At 41.2% G+C, this 18,358-nt stretch overlaps 3 protein-coding genes across 4 annotated transcripts; 2 read left to right on the top strand and 1 right to left on the bottom strand.

Moving 5' to 3' along the window:
• On the top strand, positions 1 to 6,070 carry LOC108432122 (cytosolic sulfotransferase 3-like). Of its 2 annotated transcripts, none has more exons than XM_017705743.2 (8): positions 1 to 263; positions 395 to 527; positions 1,413 to 1,541; positions 1,742 to 1,842; positions 2,724 to 2,850; positions 2,981 to 3,078; positions 3,239 to 3,413; positions 4,999 to 6,070. In XM_017705743.2, exons 1-8 carry the CDS (start codon positions 240 to 242, stop codon positions 5,109 to 5,111), a joined length of 900 nt encoding a protein of 299 aa, XP_017561232.1. In that variant the 5' UTR covers positions 1 to 239; the 3' UTR covers positions 5,112 to 6,070. The 2 variants fall into 2 exon arrangements, with proteins under 2 accessions (XP_017561232.1, XP_037392060.1); XM_037536163.1 differs by having other exon boundaries at positions 366 to 527.
• Positions 6,071 to 6,293: 223 nt separating this feature from the next.
• LOC108432121 (cytosolic sulfotransferase 3-like) lies at positions 6,294 to 11,478 on the top strand. The gene is made up of 8 exons (XM_017705742.2): positions 6,294 to 6,455; positions 7,375 to 7,507; positions 8,413 to 8,541; positions 8,711 to 8,811; positions 9,925 to 10,051; positions 10,169 to 10,266; positions 10,407 to 10,581; positions 11,231 to 11,478. The coding sequence occupies exons 1-8, from the start codon at positions 6,432 to 6,434 to the stop codon at positions 11,341 to 11,343; spliced, it is 900 nt and encodes a 299-aa protein (XP_017561231.1). The 5' UTR covers positions 6,294 to 6,431; the 3' UTR covers positions 11,344 to 11,478.
• Positions 11,479 to 11,533: 55 nt separating this feature from the next.
• LOC108432120 (piggyBac transposable element-derived protein 2-like) lies at positions 11,534 to 15,910 on the bottom strand. The gene is made up of 2 exons (XM_017705741.1): positions 15,373 to 15,910; positions 11,534 to 13,407 (listed from the first exon to the last, which is right to left on the bottom strand). The coding sequence occupies exons 1-2, from the start codon at positions 15,438 to 15,440 to the stop codon at positions 11,700 to 11,702; spliced, it is 1,776 nt and encodes a 591-aa protein (XP_017561230.1). The 5' UTR covers positions 15,441 to 15,910; the 3' UTR covers positions 11,534 to 11,699.
• Between the last annotated feature and the right edge of the window lie 2,448 nt (positions 15,911 to 18,358).

The following is an 18,358-nucleotide window of genomic DNA, read 5'->3' as shown; positions in this document are numbered from 1 at the left end:
TATTATGAACTGCTGAAAGTAGCCTGTGGATGGGCGGTACACAATGTGTACATGACTGCCATGATTTTGGATTGCAATAATTTCAAAACAAAACAAATAAAGACAGGGCAAAGATCAGCTGTGACAAGTACAAGAGAAAGGGTGCCTTTCTCTTTATATTGAGAGACAACCAAAGAGGAGAAAAAGGATAGGTGCAATAAGAAAAGGGTCAAAGACGCTTCTGTTCCATTTGCTTCATCATGGAAGGATCTGATAAAGCTTTGGTGAGCCAACTAAAAACTATTTTCTCAACACTTTAACAGGTAATATTTAAGCAAGCAATATTGAATTTGCACTAAAGACACTTTTTTTCCATGCGTTAACAGACTCTAATCTTTTCATGCCATACATGCAGTCATACACCCGAGTGGAGTTGACTGATTTTGAAGGCGTTTCTCTGGTCCATTTCATCACTGACAACTGGGAGAACATTAAAAACTTCAAAGCAAGACCAGACGACATCCTCATCGCCACCCATCCCAAAGCAGGTGTGTGGGCTTTATAACAGGGATTGTTTGTATCCCTCACCTTCATGCAAACTGTATATACCAACAAATCATACGTGGTATTAATTTGGCAGATTTTTAAGTGTCATTCAGTTATAAGCCGAGCATGGAATGGGCAAAATGTGTGACCTCAGCTACTTTCACCATAGCATGATAGTTGGATAAGTTCTGCTAGTTCTAGCATCACCCAAACATCCGTCATCCTTGGCCTTTCATGCACAATCGTTTCAAGCCGGAGACACATAAAAACACAATGATCACAGGGATCAAAGAAAAATACAAGTGACCAGATGGGTAACACCACACACAACATCCAACACTAAAGCGCAAAATATATTCAGAATGTCAATGTTTTTTCTCAAATGGGCTACAAAGACAATGTTGAGTGATGATGTGGTCAGTAGTCAAAACATGGGCAAAGGACCGTCAAAACTGGACTATTGAGGAGTATAAAAAAAGACCTGGTCAGATGAACTGAGGTGTCCTTAGCATCATGCTAATTTAAGGATCAGAATTCAGTGCAAGCAACACACATCTACTGAGTTGTTTGGTGTTTCCAAACACTGTTGTTGACCCAAGTTCATCCACGCTTACATGGTCACATGGCATTAATTACCACTGAACGGTCCCAGGAACATGACAGCAAGTTTTCATCGCCTTAGTGGACTGTACAGTCCCTCGATCTCAACCCTTTCAATCCTCTTTGGGAGGAGATGCAAAGGGCTGTTTGCACCAAGTCTTTAAGGCTGTCCCATTCGCACCAACCATGCAATACAATTATTACCACATGGTGAAATATTCCAGCACAACATACCCTGTGGAACACCTGCTCGGATGAAATCTTCTTATCTTGCTGTTCTGCAACAGGGACTACTTGGGTGTCCTACATTTTGGACCTGCTCTACTTTGGCAATACATCGCCTGAGCGCCAGACTTCTCTGCCCATCTACTTGCGAGTACCTTTTCTAGAGGCAAACTTCCCTGAGACGCCTTCAGGTAAGTGGCCTTGCTACCTGTGACGAAACACACATGATCGGTGAGGTTTATGTCAGCTTAGGCCTCATAAGCAGAAGAGCAGTCAAAACAGCTAAAACAAGCTATTCATTATGCACCTACCAAGTTTGCCTTTGTCTTTGAGGATAGACCTACTTGCCGAATACAAATAATTTTATGGAGAGGTTTGTATCCTTTATCAGGGGAGGACCTGGCAAACAAGTTGGCCACCACTCCACGCATCATCAAAACGCATCTCCCTGTTCAGCTGGTGCCCAAGTCCTTCTGGGAACAGAATTGCAGGGTACAGTATGTGGGGTTCTTGTCTGCATAGTCTTTGATTTTAGCCCCAATCTGAGTGTTATTGGTTCTTTAACATAGATGAACGTTTAGGATCCATACAAATGTTAATATTTACACAGCCCCCTGTGTCACAGAGACTCATGTGCTGTACAACTCAGTTTGTAGGGGTAACTGAAAGAAATTATATTACTAGGGATGGACAAATCATGATTTTTATGTTTGATCCCAATTTCTGGATTATTTTTATTAGCTTTTCAATAGGAGGCTCACACTGTATGGGGTAAATGAACAAATGAAATGCACTGGCACATTTCCAGCACTTTGTATTAGCCAAACTTGCAATATAAATAAAAATGATTTCTTTATTGGGGCAAAATTGCATGTAAAATCTGATTGTGCTACAGAAGTGATGCATAAGGTCAGGCATAATAATGCTACAACGTTTTGGTGTAGCAGCAGGTTTCAAATACAAAATGAATGCACTAACTTGACTCATGTCATTTACATCCTAAAATCTCAACACTGATCAAATAAAACATAGAAAATAAATAAAAACAATATGGCCAATGTTGTGTTTTGAGTAAAAATCAGCTGATTCCAACTGTGAACCCCTAAATATTACAGAGAAAGCGGACTCACCAGCCATGGCATCATATCATCACATCACTTATCTCTGTATACGTCTCAGGTGTAATCATAATAGATGGCAAACTGGTGTCAGATCTATAGTTTGAACAGGTCCTGAAAGCCTGTAACATCATGAAAAACCATAGGATAATGACAAACTACAAACAAACCACAATTAAGTTAGAACAGTAGGGTATATATAGATTTTATATTCTATTCCAACTTATCAGTGGTATTAATCATAAATCTCCCCAGGTTGTCTATGTAGCTCGCAACGCCAAAGACAGTGCTGTGTCTTATTATCACTTTGACCGGATGAACATGATCTCAGCGGAGCCAGGAGACTGGAACACCTACCTACAAAGGTTCATGGATGGAAAGAGTGAGCCAAACCATTACTACATCCACTAAAATGTATACTGACCACTGGCTGTGTGATTTACTGATATCAATTTTAAAGCTATTTCAAAATGTGTTATATTCTATGTAATACCTGCCATATTACCTTATAGCCATGTTTGGTCCTTGGTACAATCATGTGTGTGGATACTGGGAGAAGAAGCAGACATACCCAAATCTTCATTACATGTTCTTTGAGGATATGGTGGAGGTAGGGAACACACTAGCTTCGCCATAAAATCACATAGCTGGGAGAACTGGGATGACAATGAGATGGTTGTTAGACCAGTTTTACCACACATAGCCAGCTTGATATTCATTACGGTGGGTCCAGAATTTGACCTTTGAGCATTTCTTTTCTGCTTGTCTAGGACACTGGGCGCCAGTTGGAACACTTGTGCTCCTTCCTTGGTTTGTCTACATCAACAGAAGAGAGGAAGAGAATTACAAAAGGTGTTCACTTTGATGCCATGAAGCAGAATAAGATGACCAACTACTCTGCAGTCCCAGTCATGGATTTCAAGATCTCACCATTTATGCGCAAAGGTAAGCAATCCGTACGGGTCCACTGATCGAATTCTTGAGAACATGAATAGTCCGTTGTTTGTAATGATTTTTATAAGCCAACTAAGCAAGGGGCTGGCAGATTTCCATGGAAAAAAAACATGCAAAAAAATGCCACCATACAAAATTACATTAAAAACATTAAAAAGGTAGTTTCTAAGTTCATTTTTAAAGCTTCTTCACATCATGTAGGCTGATATCAGATCTGACTGAATTAAAATTTTAACCGGGCATAAATACTAAGAAGTATACTAAGAAGTTGGGGCAGTCATGGGCTGGAGGTTAGGGAACCAGCCTCGTGACCGGAAGGTCACCAGTTCGATGACTGAGGTGTCCTTCAGCAAGACGCCTAACCCCCAACTGCTCCCTGGGCACTGTGGATTGGGCTGCCCACCGCTCAGGGCAAGTGTGCTCACTGCCCCCTAGTGTGTGTGTGTGCTCACTAGAGCGTATGTGGTGTTTCACTTCACGGATGGGTTAAACGTGGAGGTGAAATTTCCCCGTTGTGGGACTAATAAGGGTCACTTAATCTTAGAAGCTCACAATGTGTGAGATAAATAAACAAATAAAACACAACGGCGCATTTCCAGTACATTTTATTAGCCAAATTTACAACATAAAAAGATTTGCTCTTCATCAGCATGTAAAATTGTCCGTTTTGAATAACATTCATAAAATAGTGTTACATCCAAAGTAAGTGGCAACTAGCTATTTAACACAATGAGACGTGTAACTGTGCTACAACAAGGTGAATAAGAGGTTTGCACATGTTCTGGAAAATAAAATAATAATTAACGTAACCAAACAAAATTAGTTTAAGTCTTTTTTTGTTAAGTTTCCCCATATCAGGTTCTAAATGGCCTCTTAAACATCTTAGACATTTACAGGATACTGATATTAGACTGGACTGAGCTGGACTGAGATTTTGCTTCACCATTCTTTCACAACTAGATTATTTGATTATTACCAATACATACCTTATTTTAATTCCTTTAAAGTCTTTTATATATTTTATATTTGAACAATTTCTGCTGCACATCGTTATGTATGTACTGGCACATACTGGGACATGTTTAGTTTAACTGTCTGAACGCAGACCTTGGACTGCCACCATTAGGATGCTGTTGGGAGCTGCAAGGAAGGTTTTCACTGCTTAAAGCAGGGCTGCAGGAGCGCGGTCCGAGAACATTTGATTTGGCCCACCAAAAAGTTACCCTCATGCTGCCTCCTAACTCACTGTGGGGGAAAAAATGTACTCTATATATATAGTCATTTTTTATTCTTACTTTCCTTTAACATTGTATATTTTCTGTAGATTAGCAACAAAACACTGTGTAGTGCTACATAAGAGATTTTACCTTCTTCATTTGTATATCGTTTTGTCTTTTTGGTCCTTGGCCCACCACATAAATTGTATTTGGCACCCCACACAACACCCGTTTACTCTAATTGATGACACTGGAAATTTCAAAACTGTAGATACCAAAGATGTGAGCAATTAATCAGTGAGCATTTGTTCCTTTCCACTGTACATTTTCCTTTACACTCTGCATATTTGTTTCTGAAGGGAAAGTTGGGGACTGGAAGAACCACTTCACTGTGGCTCAGAATGAGCAGTTTGACAAACACTACAAAGAGAAGATGAAGAGCACCACCCTGCAGTTCCGAACACAGATTTAAGAAATCCTACACAATACCCACTACGTGATGGCCTTGTTTATTCAAGCATGTTTTTTCCCCATGTGTTGTCAGGTATTGTTTTACTCTCACGCACTGCGCATGAGCACAGGCAAACACAGACACGCAAACCCTCATCCTGACAATCTAACAGCAGGGCAAGATAGTGACAGATGCCCCCATGAACGTCGCTCATGCACATAAACACAGTCGGGGAAAATGAACTGGTGTAACAGGCAGTTTTGTTCAGCTATTTTAACACAGTGATGAAAAATCTTGTTAAAAAAATGAATACTTTTTTTTTTTTTTAAAGCCCCAAGGGGACAGTTAACATAAAACTGGTCTCTACCAAGCTGGCTACAGGCCTACATAATGACCAATTCTTTTGCATGTGTATCACTGCTAATGATCACTACTGCAATTCATGAGAAAAATGTGACAATGTTTTTGGGAATGTTTATGGAGGACTTCATCCCTTTGTGAGGGGGGAATCTTTCACCAAGGGTCTAGCAATACATTCTCACTCCATGGGAAAAATCTTTTTTTTTTTCTTTCAAGAAAATGACTAAATGACTTCCTCCCGACTCTACAATCATTCATTTTTTAACTCTTGAATATCAATTCATACAATCCTATTAATAAAAAAAAAATTAAAATGTACAAATTGTTTGTTTATTCACAAACATATCTTGTGGCATGCAAATCTTTCTGGTCAAGCCTCATAGTGTGTGAAGGGCTTACAAAAGAGAGAAAGAGGAAGAGAAAGAGAGAGTTATGCTGTGTCGAAACCCAATCCCACAGAAAGATCATGTAACTGGAAGGAAGAAACCCAAAGCAAAACATGCTAGGAATTCTACCACTCAAGTCTGGCAGCGTACTGTAAAGACAAACAGTACAGTTTAAGTTAAACAGCACAGTAAGTGAATGATGAGACTGACCCGAGCAGAAGTTGAATCTGTCACATACACCGATACATTACTACTATAATTCCCATATTGACGTGCCTGATTATTTCCCATTGGTTTGACAGAACAGCTTTTTTTTGTGCTTTAAAAAAACCTGACTTGGGAAGTAAACTGTGCACTCTTATGAACTTGGAGTGAGGGCATTTTAGAAGGCAGAGATTACACAGGCTGTGCGTGTTTTGGACTAGTGGAAGTGACACTTGGAAGGGAGGGACATAACACACATGTGACTGGAGCAATAATAGAGAATGAAACGTATCAGAGCAGCTCAAGAGTAAAGAGCTCTGGGAGTACAAGTCACTGGAAGAGAAGTGAAAACCTGGAATCAGAAGGGGATCAAACAAGGATACTTTTCAACATGGAAGGATTTGATATACCTGTGGTGAGTCAACCGCAAAATGCTTTCCCAAAGTTTTTGATGAACATTTTAGAAGTTCTATCACACATACTGGGTGATGAACAGCTGGAGAATTACAAATGCTAGTTCAAACTTCTTTCAGCCAGACCACCGGTCTCTTACTTTTTCACTGCTGGCGAATCAGAGATTTGAACACTCAATGAGGTGCCTAAGATTTGATGAGATGCAACCTTTGGCACATTTTTAAGCTGAACCCAAATCACCCACTTTGCAATTCTCCAGATTTCAAAAGTTGTAATTGGAAAATATCAATATCATCTCAGCTGTTAATGTTGAAATAATGTTGACTTCATGTTAACATGTTGATGTGAATCCCTCTTTTGACAGGACCCTTTTATGATGCACTGAGTGATTCATAAAAGCAGAAAAATGGTGAATAATATGGAAATTGTGATAGATTTTGTTTAATATGTATCTGAGACATAAGGTTAGCACCACAAACTAGATCCAAGACTAAAATTTAAAGCAGAGAAAAATGACTATTTTTTTTACAGATTCAAAACATTAGCCTAAATCTGTGTGCACACAATATACATATCCCTTCATCTCTATGCTACAGTAGATATGAAGGGTTTTGGTGTAAACTACTATTGACCCTGTCAAGGATTTTTTTTTTCTTTTCATGATATCAGTTGTTGGAAGTGGGCTTCACAAGAAACAACAATGCTATATTATGTTTAATACCAACTTTATAAGAAAAATAAAATTGTGTTTTCCAGTAACATCAGCTATTATTCTTTTCAAAAGGTCTTTATATGCAACTGTCACGATATAAAGCGTTCTGGAACGAAACTCTTCATATATTGTCTCACTTGCTCTTTGAACCTAAGACTTTGTCTGAATTAACAGGCATTCATTTGTTTTTTTCATTCTACACATGAAGCCAATGGGTCGTCCAGAGTTGTTTGATTTTGAAGGCATCTCTATGACCCATTACTTCACCGACAACTGGGAGAACATTCAGAAATTCCAGGCAAGACCAGATGACATCCTCATCACCACCTATCCTAAATCAGGTGTGTGGGTTTTGTTAAGAATGATCAATTTGGTTGAGAAAACTTTCAAGCAGTTTTTGTCCACTTTAGCTTCAGTGTCTTCAAAATAAGGGACATGCATCAATTTTAGCAAACTTATCATACAGAAATAAAATATTAATTACATAGTGCCCTAATAAGGAGTCCGTCCACCCTCTACCTTCCAAATAGCTTTCTGATATGCTGTGATAGAACTCTCTGTGTAGTACAATATTGGACTATTCTTCAAAAAGGAAACAGTCCAGTCCAAGCCGCTTCTCCGTCAGGGTCGCGGGGGGGTGCTGGAGCCTATCCCAGCAGTCTTCGGGCGGAAGGCAGGATACACCCTGGACAGGTCGCCAGTCCATCGCAGGGCAGACAGACACAGTCACTCACACACTCACACCCAGGGGCAATGTAACATGTCCAATTGGCCTGACATGCAACATGCAAACTCCACACAGAGAGGACCCTGGTCGCCCGGCCTTGCTCCTTGCTGTGAGGCGACAGCGCTACCCGCCACGCTACCGTGCCGCCCCCTTCAAAGAATTAAGAAGATGAATTTCCACTGAAACCAAGTGTTCCAGGCACCTTACATACCACAGTACAACCACTTTGGGACACTTCTTTGTTCCATTTGTTTCTTCCTTTTTCATTTTTCCCCCCACATGAAGCTGAATTACAATTTCCTACAATTCTACTTATTCATGTCACATTTGTCATTTTGTGGATCCCTGTATAAATAAAGAAAGCCTTTAATCAGCAACTAATTATAATAGTTCATTTAAAATTAGCCCACAACCCAATCGGACCAGAACCAGATAAACTAGACTAAACTTAAGCCGACTCGTCATATAAATACACATTATATTTATATCATCTTCCTCTATCTTGCGGTTCTCTGACAGGGACCACTTGGGTATCCTACATTTTGGACCTGCTCTACTTTGGCAATACAGCGCCTGAGCGTCAGACCTCGCTGCCCATCTTTTTTCGAGTACCATTTCTTGAGGGCACATTTCCTGGGCTGCCTTCAGGTCAGTGGAGTTGCCAGAAGCCTTGTTCTCATAATCAGACATAAGATCAGTGAAAACACTGGCATAGTCCAGTTGTGATGCATAACTCATTGCGTGTCTTCGTGAACAGGCCAAACAACAGCCCTGAGGTAAACACAGAAATTTTATGAGGTTTTTCATCCTTTATCAGGGGTGGAGCAGACAGACAAGTTGCCCACCACTCCACGCCTCATCAAAACCCATCTTCCTGTTCAGCTGCTGCCCAAATCCTTCTGGGAACAGAACTGCAGGGTATAGTATGTGGGACTTCTTCTCTGTATGCTCCTCAATGCTATTCTCAATGTGAACATCAATGAAGTTACGTTTTTGAACTTGGAGAGTACAAAATTCTCATGAATCGCCAGCATCATGGAAATGTGTGCGCTCTGTCCGTAGGGTGTAGTCGAATTAAACGTTACAGAGAAAGAAGTTTTCATCTACTGCAATAAGACACAGGTGTAAAAGTTGTAATAATTTATAATGTCTTGTCTACAAGAGCTTATCTTACAATCTAGAAACAAGATGTACGTGCAAGAAAAAGTGTAGAAGAATTTTCAAAAAGTGATAACGAATATTCCCTCCATTAGGCATGTATTCATGACATTTTCAACTTGTAACTCAGGCATTTGTGTGCTCTGAGCCCACTATGGTCTAGATCAGGGGTCGACTCTTTTACTGGCCAGTTGTGGCTCCAGAGCAGAATTATAGGTAAAAATAAATTAATCCGCCTTTGCAGTAAAATAAAGCTCTGCTGGTCGTTCTGATACAGTTTTAACAATAAATGGTTCATGTATTAACTACTAATACACCCTTTAACCCTGAAGGTTGGCCCGCATACTGCTGCTCATCATAGCAACACAGACTACAGTCTTGTCTAGCTAGTAGCAAATGAAACGGCCAAAACAAGACTAACGCGCATAATGAGACAAATGGACTTTTCATCTAGAAGCACTCAATTGGTTTCCTGATACATTTAATCTGCAACAAGAAACTGCCAAACACTAAAAAGTCACAAAGCTGAAGGCAACTTCTTGTTGCACTATTTACGGTGGAAGAGGAACATTCAAACAAGAAGCTAGGGAATGAGAAGCTGATTTCAGCCTCATAAAAATCAAACATTGAGACCTTTTTACAAGAAAGGATTCCACTTTTTCGAAAAAGTTTCCTGCCTGAGATGCCGGAAAAATTACTATAGCTGAGCTAAAGCTTAAAGCAGAGCAAAGCAAGTCTACATTTTTCATTTATTTATTTATTAATATAATATATATATAGCCTATACTAGCACATTAGTATATACATTAGGCGCACAGAAAATTTTAGCACTTTTATTCTCTTCAGTGTTACTGATTCTCTCTCTCTCTCCAGGTTGTCTACGTAGCTCGCAATGCCAAAGATAACGCGGTCTCTTATTTTCACTTTGACCGGATGAACATGGGAGATCCTGAGCCAGGAGACTGGAACACTTTTCTAAAGCGGTTCATGGATGGAAAGAGTGAGTGAGACTGCATTCAATGGGATCTATACTGATCAGCGACAGAATTTTAAATTATAACAATATTAATGCTATTACAAAACTTAGTCATGGAACAACTTCCACATTACCGTTTAGTGGTGTTTGGTCCTTGGTATGATCATGTGTGTGGATACTGGGAGAAGAAGCAGACGTACTCAAACATTCATTACATGTTCTTTGAGGATATGGTGGAGGTCAGTAACAAGCCTAACTGTTACAGAGAATAAGGTGATCTTAAGATGAGCTTTTCTACATGTAGCTATGTTTTAGCTTGACATTGACTGCTATAGGTCTAGAATTGGAGCTTTGAACATTTCTCTCATTGCTTGCCTAGGACACTGGGCATGAAGTGGAGCGTTTGTGCTCCTTCCTTGGTTTATCTACACCAATAGAAGAGAGGGAGAGAATTACGAAAGGCACTCACTTTGATGCCATGAAGCAGAACAATATGACCAACTACTCTACACTCCCAATCATGGACTTCAAGGTCTCACCGTTCATGCGAAAAGGTTAATATTCCAAGATTCTTCTATGACTCTGCTAAAGTCTTTAGCCCACAGACAGTACACAGCCCATTAGTTTTGGTCTCAGAAAGCCAGGGTCCAGCACAGCCTAATGTTACCCTGCACTACACATCCGGTTCAACTAATCAGTTAATTCGTAGGTTTAGCTGGAACGTTATAGCAGGAAAATGACCATAATGTGCTAGACCTTAACCTGCCAGAACTGGAATTGATCACTACTGTAGACATTCTAAACATTAACGATTAGAACTTTAGAGGAACTGTCTAGACTCAATTCTCTCAATATCTAGCTCAACTTCAATTCTAGTTCTGGCAGGCCACAGTCCAGCACATTGTGCTCATTTTCCTGCTATAACATACCAACTAAACCTACTAATTAACTAATGAGCTATTGAATTGCAGATATTTGAGTCCTCTATAAATACAGACATTACAATTAGCAGTACAACTTTAGGTGTTTAATGGGATTGTGTTCATGTTCGACATTGAAACTGACTTCCAAAACTGCAGATGATTATACCGAATTCAAAAGACTGTAACAAATTAACCTACAGCTCAGGTCAGAAAATATTCAAGTAACTACAAAGTTACAATGCCCATCAACTAGTATTTCTCTCTATATTTCTTTCTACAGGGAAGGTTGGGGACTGGAAGAACCACTTCACAGTAGCTCAGAACGAGCAGTTTAATGAACATTACAAACAGAAGATGAAGAACTCCACCCTCCGATTCCGAACAGAGATTTGAGATTTATGAAACCTCCCTATAGTAATATTGACCTTTTTTTCTGAAGAAAACTTTTGTTTCTGCAGCACATACTGTATGACTAAATGAGAAGATACTATGAACATACTTATTCCAGTAAAAGGTAACTGGTTAGTACATCTGTGTATGGAAATGCTTCTTTTCGTTTCAGCGCCAAACAAACAGAGACTGATAAAGGTATGGGGATGCTATAATTTAAGCAGAGTGATATTAAATACAAGCAAAAAAGTTTTTGACTGAACAAACGTTTATATATTATTTTTATTCAGTTCATTTCCCACTCTCAACAGAGTTAATGTCTTAGATCATAGACATGCCAAAGTATCCTCAGCCCTGAGCTACAGCTGTACTGCCTCAGTCGGCTGTGCTACACCTTTACAAACATGCCAGTCCTGGAAACAGTTGCGTTCTGCAGTGAGGCACAAAGCGACACTGCAACCTTTACACCTCATATTTGTTTCACACAGCTTGCACTGCACACACAGCGATTTCATGTTGGCATCAAAGAAGACAGGCATGCAGGCCTGAGGTGCTCGGGGAGGAGGTGGCACTTTGTCCTTGGCAGCATCACTTTTCTCTTGCTGACTGGTTTGAGGATGACCGTCCTTCTCCATTTGCTCAGTTGTCTGCTCCGCTCGAAAGGAGAACTTGCCATAACTCGTAAGCTGAAGGATGAGACCCTCAATGAAGTCGTTCTTGTTCAAGGATTTTCCCTTTTTGGGGAGTTTCATCTCCTGGTTCAACAGAAAGCTGTTGTTACAGGCGACATCTAAGGCATAGTAGAAGAAGGCCTTGTCCCATGTCATGCCTTTCTGCAGTTCCCAGTGGTAGCTACACGTGCTGTCAAACAGATCCAGCGTCCTGGCATATTTCCTGTAGTCTCTGATAACCGAGGGAGTCAGGCTAGGTTTAGATTCATGGTCCTGGTCAGCACTGTCTTCATCTGACTGAACTTTGTGCATTGTACTACACAGCGCCACTTCCTCTGTGTTCATCCATTTCAGAAACAGGAGGTCCTCCTGTCGAATCCAGCAAACAGAACCTCTCTTTGCATCCTCTGGGAAATCATTCACTCGTGTGCAAGGGAAGCTGTTAGCATCAAGGCGCACAGGTCCACACATGCTAGATTGGCATGAACTCTTAAACCTCTTAAACATATCAGGTGGGGTATATACATTTTTCACATAGACATGGTAGCCACGTCCGAGCAAAACGGGATCTATTAATTGCCTTATGAATTCAAAGTCAAGCATCTCTCTTGAAGAAGTATCAATAGCACCTTTACATACAGATATATTCCATATGTAGCCTGTAGAGGAATCACTCATTGCCAGAACTTTGATTCCTACCTTAGGATCACTTCTTTCCAATGTTTTTGCCAGAGACCCAACGTCTATAAAAACCCGTTCACTGATAGTAAGGTTCCTGTCGGGATGAAAGTGGGTTTTACAAGCTGCAGCCACATCAACCAGCAGTGGCCTAATTTCATAGAGGGGATCATATCCTCTTTTACCCATTTTGCTTTTATTGGCCTTGGCTTTTTGAGGGTCTGAAATGTGCAGGCGCTGCTGTATTGCCTCAAAACGATTCTTCGTCATCACGTCTGAAGGAAGCTTGAACCTGTACAGCTGGTGATTGCTCCAGTAATCTGAAATGGTCGGGGCCTTCACATACCACATATAGAGTAGAAGCCCAAGAAACCTGTAAAATTCTCTCAAATTCAAAGGCTTGTCAAATAGCTGCCCTCTGCTTAGACTGTCTTTTTGATTGGTGTTCTCCACAATGTTTTTCACAAGATTGAGACTGAAGAACACTTTGAAAAGCTCAAGAGGAGTGTAAGTCTTGGTTTGCAAGTACACACCTGGAGTTCTCTGTGGTCTGAAATCTAACTTTTCAGGCCCCTTGTCTTCCTCATAGAAAGGTCTCCATACTGTGGTCTCCATTTCTGATGCTCTGTCCAAGACCCCAGTTGTGTCTGAAACATCTGAGGTGCCAGCAGTGGAGTCAAACCGCCTTCCTTTGGATTCAATGGAGTCATGCTGCCCTCTGTGTGCACAAAGCATATATACAACCAAACTGACACAATACATACTTGCACCACTGACACTCAAGAATGTGCAATGAACATTGTAACAGTATGTAACAGTACAAGCACTAAACAAGGGATTGTTTGCTGAAACGTAGAAATGCCTTTAAATACGGTTGACTTACTACTACTTTTACTACATTGAGACAAATATTGAAAATCTCTGTAATGCAACTGCAGTTTGGCTTTGAATGAGCTATGAGACCACTTCAAGAGTAAAGAAGTGAAAATATCTGGACAGACAAATGAGCTTCAACTGGGGTCTTTTAATATTGATTTCAAAATTCTTTTATTGGTTTTTAAGAGCCATCAGTCTTCACTGGTCTACCTTAATGAAATGATTGTCAGATATGTGTCTGACACTTCTGTCATCTGGTAGCAATATGCTGGAAGACCCTGAAAAGCACTGATGAAGAGTGGAGAGGCTGTATAATCACTATGGCTCACTTACTGAGGAGCTGAGAGCCACTGAGTCACTTAATACCTTTAAAAGGAATCTTAAAACATATCTGATGAAGGGTACTACGAAAAACAAACATTATATAAGAGACCCTTATTAGTCCCACAACGGGGAAATTTCACCTCCGCATTTAACCCATCCGTGAAGTGAAACACCACATACACTCTAGTGAACACACACACTAGGGGGCAGTGAGCACACTTGCCCAGAGTGGTGGGCAGCCCAATCCGCAGTGCCCGGGGAGCAGCTGGGGGTTAGGCGTCTTGCTCAAGGACACCTCAGTCATGTGCTGTCGGCTCTGGGGATCGAACCGGCGACCTTCCGGTCACGAGGCTGGTTTCCCTGACCTCCAGCCCACGACTGCCCAACATATTGTTGTTGTTGTTGTTATTATTATTTAACACTGTCATGAGTTTCCCCTCCACTCAGATCCAACTAAGAAGCATCACTACAACCAGAAGCTGGTCATGTTTCAATGAACAAAGTGCACAATGTTTCTGTACATTTTGGTTTTTAAAATGAGTGAATGTTACACGTTGATACTTAAAACTGTGATGCACATGAACAATTCTCAACTTACTACTGAACTTTAAGAGGAACTCCACCAATTCTTCAAGACTTCTGCATAATTACAGGGGTTAACATGTCACCTTAATCATTTAGAGTCGTTTGGTGTGAAATGCTTTGTTCTAGAGAAACGGAGCCAGAACTGTTCACAGTGGTGGTGACAGGAGCAAGATACCTGGAGTTAATGCTGCTTAAAGCTCCTTCCCAGAAAGCTGTTATATGAAATGGTTATGAATACACTGCCTAACGTCTGAGACATTGTTTAACAGTAGTTTTGTTAAAACGTTTTGGTCAAAAACATCTTAATCAGCTTATTTTAATCCATTCATGGTGGAGGGCTACATGAAGGGTGTTCTGAGGCCAAATAGTCCCCAGAGAAAGATTCCTTGGCTAATTTTGCAGTGTAAACATCAGGACTCGTGGTTTCTATCACCACTGTAAAGAAATCTGACTTTGTAGTTTCTCTGTAAATGAACCACTTCCCACCAAACCACTCTTACTTCGTTTATATCTCAACCACTGGATTATACACAATGCGGTTGGTTAGTGTAGTGGGTAACACCTCTGCCTTCTGCACTGTAGACTGGGGTTCAATCCCCTGTTTGGACAAGCCCCCTACACTATACCAATAAGAGTCCTTGGGCAAGACTCCTAACACTACTTCCAAACTAAGTCGCTCTGGATAAGAACGTCAGCCAATTGCCATAAATGTAAATACTTCAACTTTGAAAGGAACAAGACGAGGCTGGGCGCTGTTGTCTCCAAAACAATGAAGGAAAGATACGACTAGCTCTTACTGTTATATTCATTAGTTAGGTTAGTTAAGTCATATAACTAATACAGGCACAGGAGGTTAAAAACAGAATATTTAAACAACACAAACTACCCCTCTTCTCACCTGCTGTACAGAGGCTGAGCAATATTCTTATGACTACACTCGGCTGCTCCAAACTCTGCCCTCTCCATTCCTCCAGCACAGCTCCACCGTCCACGGTCAGCCGGCCGTTACCGGTTACCGCGTTCAGCTCGACAGAGTCACAGTAAAACTACGTCTCCTCGGTCTGTGAGGGAAAGGGGTTCACACCCTCCTCAGCTGCGCTGCGGATACATAACGGTCAGTTAGGCGCTGAAACTGGTCGCGGTTATCGGACAGCCTTCTTCTTTTGGTCGGGCTGTGCAGCTCTTTGCTCCCTGCCTCTCCGGGGTCTGGAGACGGCCGTTGGTCAGCGAAACGCAGAGAACTGTCGAGCCACATCTGTTCGCTCGTCCATTCTCGGGACATTTCTGTAAATGGTGTGACGGAGAAACAGGCCGAGCTCTGAGTTTAGGTTTCTCCAGCCATTTAACGCAACACCATCTCGTTTTCTCTTGTAAAGCACTGGTTTTATTTAACGGGACCCGCTTCACGACTTACAACCCACCGAGTAACGCCTGAAGAAAACGTTTCGGCGGGGATTTTCATTCGCACAACGGCTCCGGATTGGCTGCGACCAGTCCGACTGTACCACTCGGTATGACGTGGCAGGGGGGTTTTGTTTCGCGAACGCTGGCAGGGACTCACGCTCACTCTTACTACACCCCTCTAGTGGTCGGTGTTATATCGTCATTTATGTTGCTAGTCAGGAGAAGTCCGACGGTTAATAAAAATGAAAACAGTAGACTTGGAGAATAAAGTCGTAATATTTCTACGAAAAATTCGTGATATTTGGAGGATAGAAGTAAATGGCTTCAAAAGTAGTAGTGGTTTCAGGGTTAAAACCGACCATTTTAGACTTCAAACTCAACCTGGACATTTTTCCGTATACGCTTGTGTCCTTTGTGAATAAACTAAGGCCCACATGTCGGATTTTCAGTTCCTCACAGTAACTCACATACAGTGCCAGTTTGTGCCACGCTTAAACATGTTTGGGTTAGGAAACAAAATGTCATACCAAGTGGCATTTATTTTAACAGACAGCTACAGCGTCTTTCAAAGATACACAGAGTGCTCGTTTCCGCGTCTGTGTTCTACATTACCTTTAGTGTAGTCTGGTTGGAATTCTTCAGGCTTTCTCCACACAAAGAGTTAGGCCGAGATGATGTGCTAAAATCATGTTTCTCTGAAACAAATACTATTTTGCAAAACATCTTATGGAGAGCTTCAAGGTGTTGTACCTACAGCGTTAATTCTCTGGCTCTTCAGACTAATGATGGCGGAGTGGTTCTTCCAGTGGAGCTGTGGAGGAAAACAGAGAACGAGAAAGGGCCAGGCATCAGAAGAATGGCCAGTTACCAAACCTAGCAAAGAGGCAGGAGGCCTGAAAGACCCAGGGAACCTAAATATGTATTTTCTTTCTCATTAGGTTAATCTTGTTTATTGGTATTAGCTCTAATTAGCATTCCCCTGACCAGTCACAAGGCTGACGTCTCTTGCCTCACCCGCACAAAGTTTCAGAGGCAGAGAAACTTAGCAAACTAAAGCTAACCCAGCATATCCAAAACCTAGCAAGAGGAGCACACATCTGAAGCCGTCTATCAGCCATTCATTCATTTATTCAAACACCAATATTGTTCATTCGTCTGTTCCTTCATTCACGCTTCGCTTCGTCCGTCTGTGCATCAGTCTGCACATCTGTTCATCTGTCACATGTTTCATCCAGTTATCATCACATAAAAGCTGGAAAGGGATTTTAGTTCTGTTTGAGTGGTGGAACAGGCTAGGACTGTTGAATAGAGCTGTCAATCAAGCTGCTCATTAGTCACGCCCACACAGCTTTCATATAGATCAACAGTTTTTAAGCCATGTTTTATCAGGTTTGTGTCTTATATTTTTCATTGAAGCTTTGCCACTTACCCCGAAGCAGGTACCTTTGCAGCAGATACCTGTGAATGTTTAACATAACACTCAGGTTTAGGATCATACAAAGATTTTTAATATTTTACTCTGTGTTCCTTCCTAATTTTATGCTGAATCTGTGAAGCTAACTTAGCTAACAATTAATAGATGTTTATAGCCTGCCGGTTAACTCTGTTCAAAAGGCAAATGCCTAGTTTAGCAGAAAATGCTACCAGTATTAAAACTACGGTTCGGATGTGTTGCCAGCCAATCACCCAGTCGTTGTCTTTAGGACCATCGGGACCCCAGTCTACCCTTACGATGGCCTGAATCCATAATCTCCTGTGGTGTTTGGCAAATGGGTGTGATCACTTTAAGATATTAAACATTCTCCAACCATCTTTTCTGTGAGGTTTTTCATTCTCTTGTCATTGTAGATTCACACCATAAAGAGTGCTGCGATTTCTGTTGCCCCATGTTGTACGTGCATCTCTGCAATTATGTTTATCAGAATCCTGTTTATACAGATTTTAGCTCACACTGAGCTTTGACCTCTGCAGAAATGATGCCAAAGTCGTTACACAATTACAACCATGGTTTAGAAATACTGCTGGAAACACTTCAATTCCACTCTGACCCAGTGGTGTAAGCAAAAATAATAGAGAGAGGTTGGTTGGGAAGGTGGCAAGAAAGTAGACAAGAAGTCGGCCAACAATCTGTGGCGAGCAGGGGCAACAATAGAAGGGACTGCTGCACTCTTTTCAAGAGTGAGTGAGACTTAAGTACTTGACAAGTCATGTTACATTTACATTTATGGCATTTGGCTGACGCTCTTATCCAGAGCGACTTACAATTTGATCGTTTTACACAGGTAGGCGAAGGTGGTGTCAGGAGTCTTGCCCAAGGACTGTTATTGGTGTAGTGTAGGGTGCTTACCCAGGTGGAGATTGAACCCCAGTCTACAGGGTAGAAGGCAGAGGTGTTACCCAGTTACCCAGTATTACATGCATATGTATGTAAGACTTCAAGAAGTATTAAATATCTGCTAATATCTAATACCTGCTTATGC

This window comes from Pygocentrus nattereri, chromosome 29, assembly GCF_015220715.1.
Source record: "Pygocentrus nattereri isolate fPygNat1 chromosome 29, fPygNat1.pri, whole genome shotgun sequence".
NCBI classification, from domain to species: Eukaryota; Metazoa; Chordata; class Actinopteri; order Characiformes; family Serrasalmidae; genus Pygocentrus; species Pygocentrus nattereri.
The sequence above is the reverse complement of the archived record's forward strand: the minus strand, read 5'-3'. Positions and strand labels throughout refer to the sequence as shown.

What these genes read in the sequence shown, in the direction of transcription:
- LOC108432122 (XM_017705743.2), top strand. Translation starts at nt 240, where the DNA reads ATGGAAGGATCTGATAAAGCTTTG. An exon ending in CGCCACCCATCCCAAAGCAG is followed by an intron (nt 528 to 1,412) that starts GTGTGTGGGCTT and finishes GTTCTGCAACAG; the next exon opens with GGACTACTTGGGTGTCCTAC. An exon ending in CTCACCATTTATGCGCAAAG is followed by an intron (nt 3,414 to 4,998) that starts GTAAGCAATCCG and finishes TTGTTTCTGAAG; the next exon opens with GGAAAGTTGGGGACTGGAAG.
- LOC108432121 (XM_017705742.2), top strand. Translation starts at nt 6,432, where the DNA reads ATGGAAGGATTTGATATACCTGTG. An exon ending in CACCACCTATCCTAAATCAG is followed by an intron (nt 7,508 to 8,412) that starts GTGTGTGGGTTT and finishes GTTCTCTGACAG; the next exon opens with GGACCACTTGGGTATCCTAC. An exon ending in TCTTTGAGGATATGGTGGAG is followed by an intron (nt 10,267 to 10,406) that starts GTCAGTAACAAG and finishes TTGCTTGCCTAG; the next exon opens with GACACTGGGCATGAAGTGGA.
- LOC108432120 (XM_017705741.1), bottom strand. Translation starts at nt 15,440, where the DNA reads ATGGAGAGGGCAGAGTTTGGAGCAGCCGAGTGTAGTCATAAGAATATT. An exon ending in GCTCAGCCTCTGTACAGCAG is followed by an intron (nt 13,408 to 15,372) that starts GTGAGAAGAGGG and finishes TTGTGCACACAG; the next exon opens with AGGGCAGCATGACTCCATTG.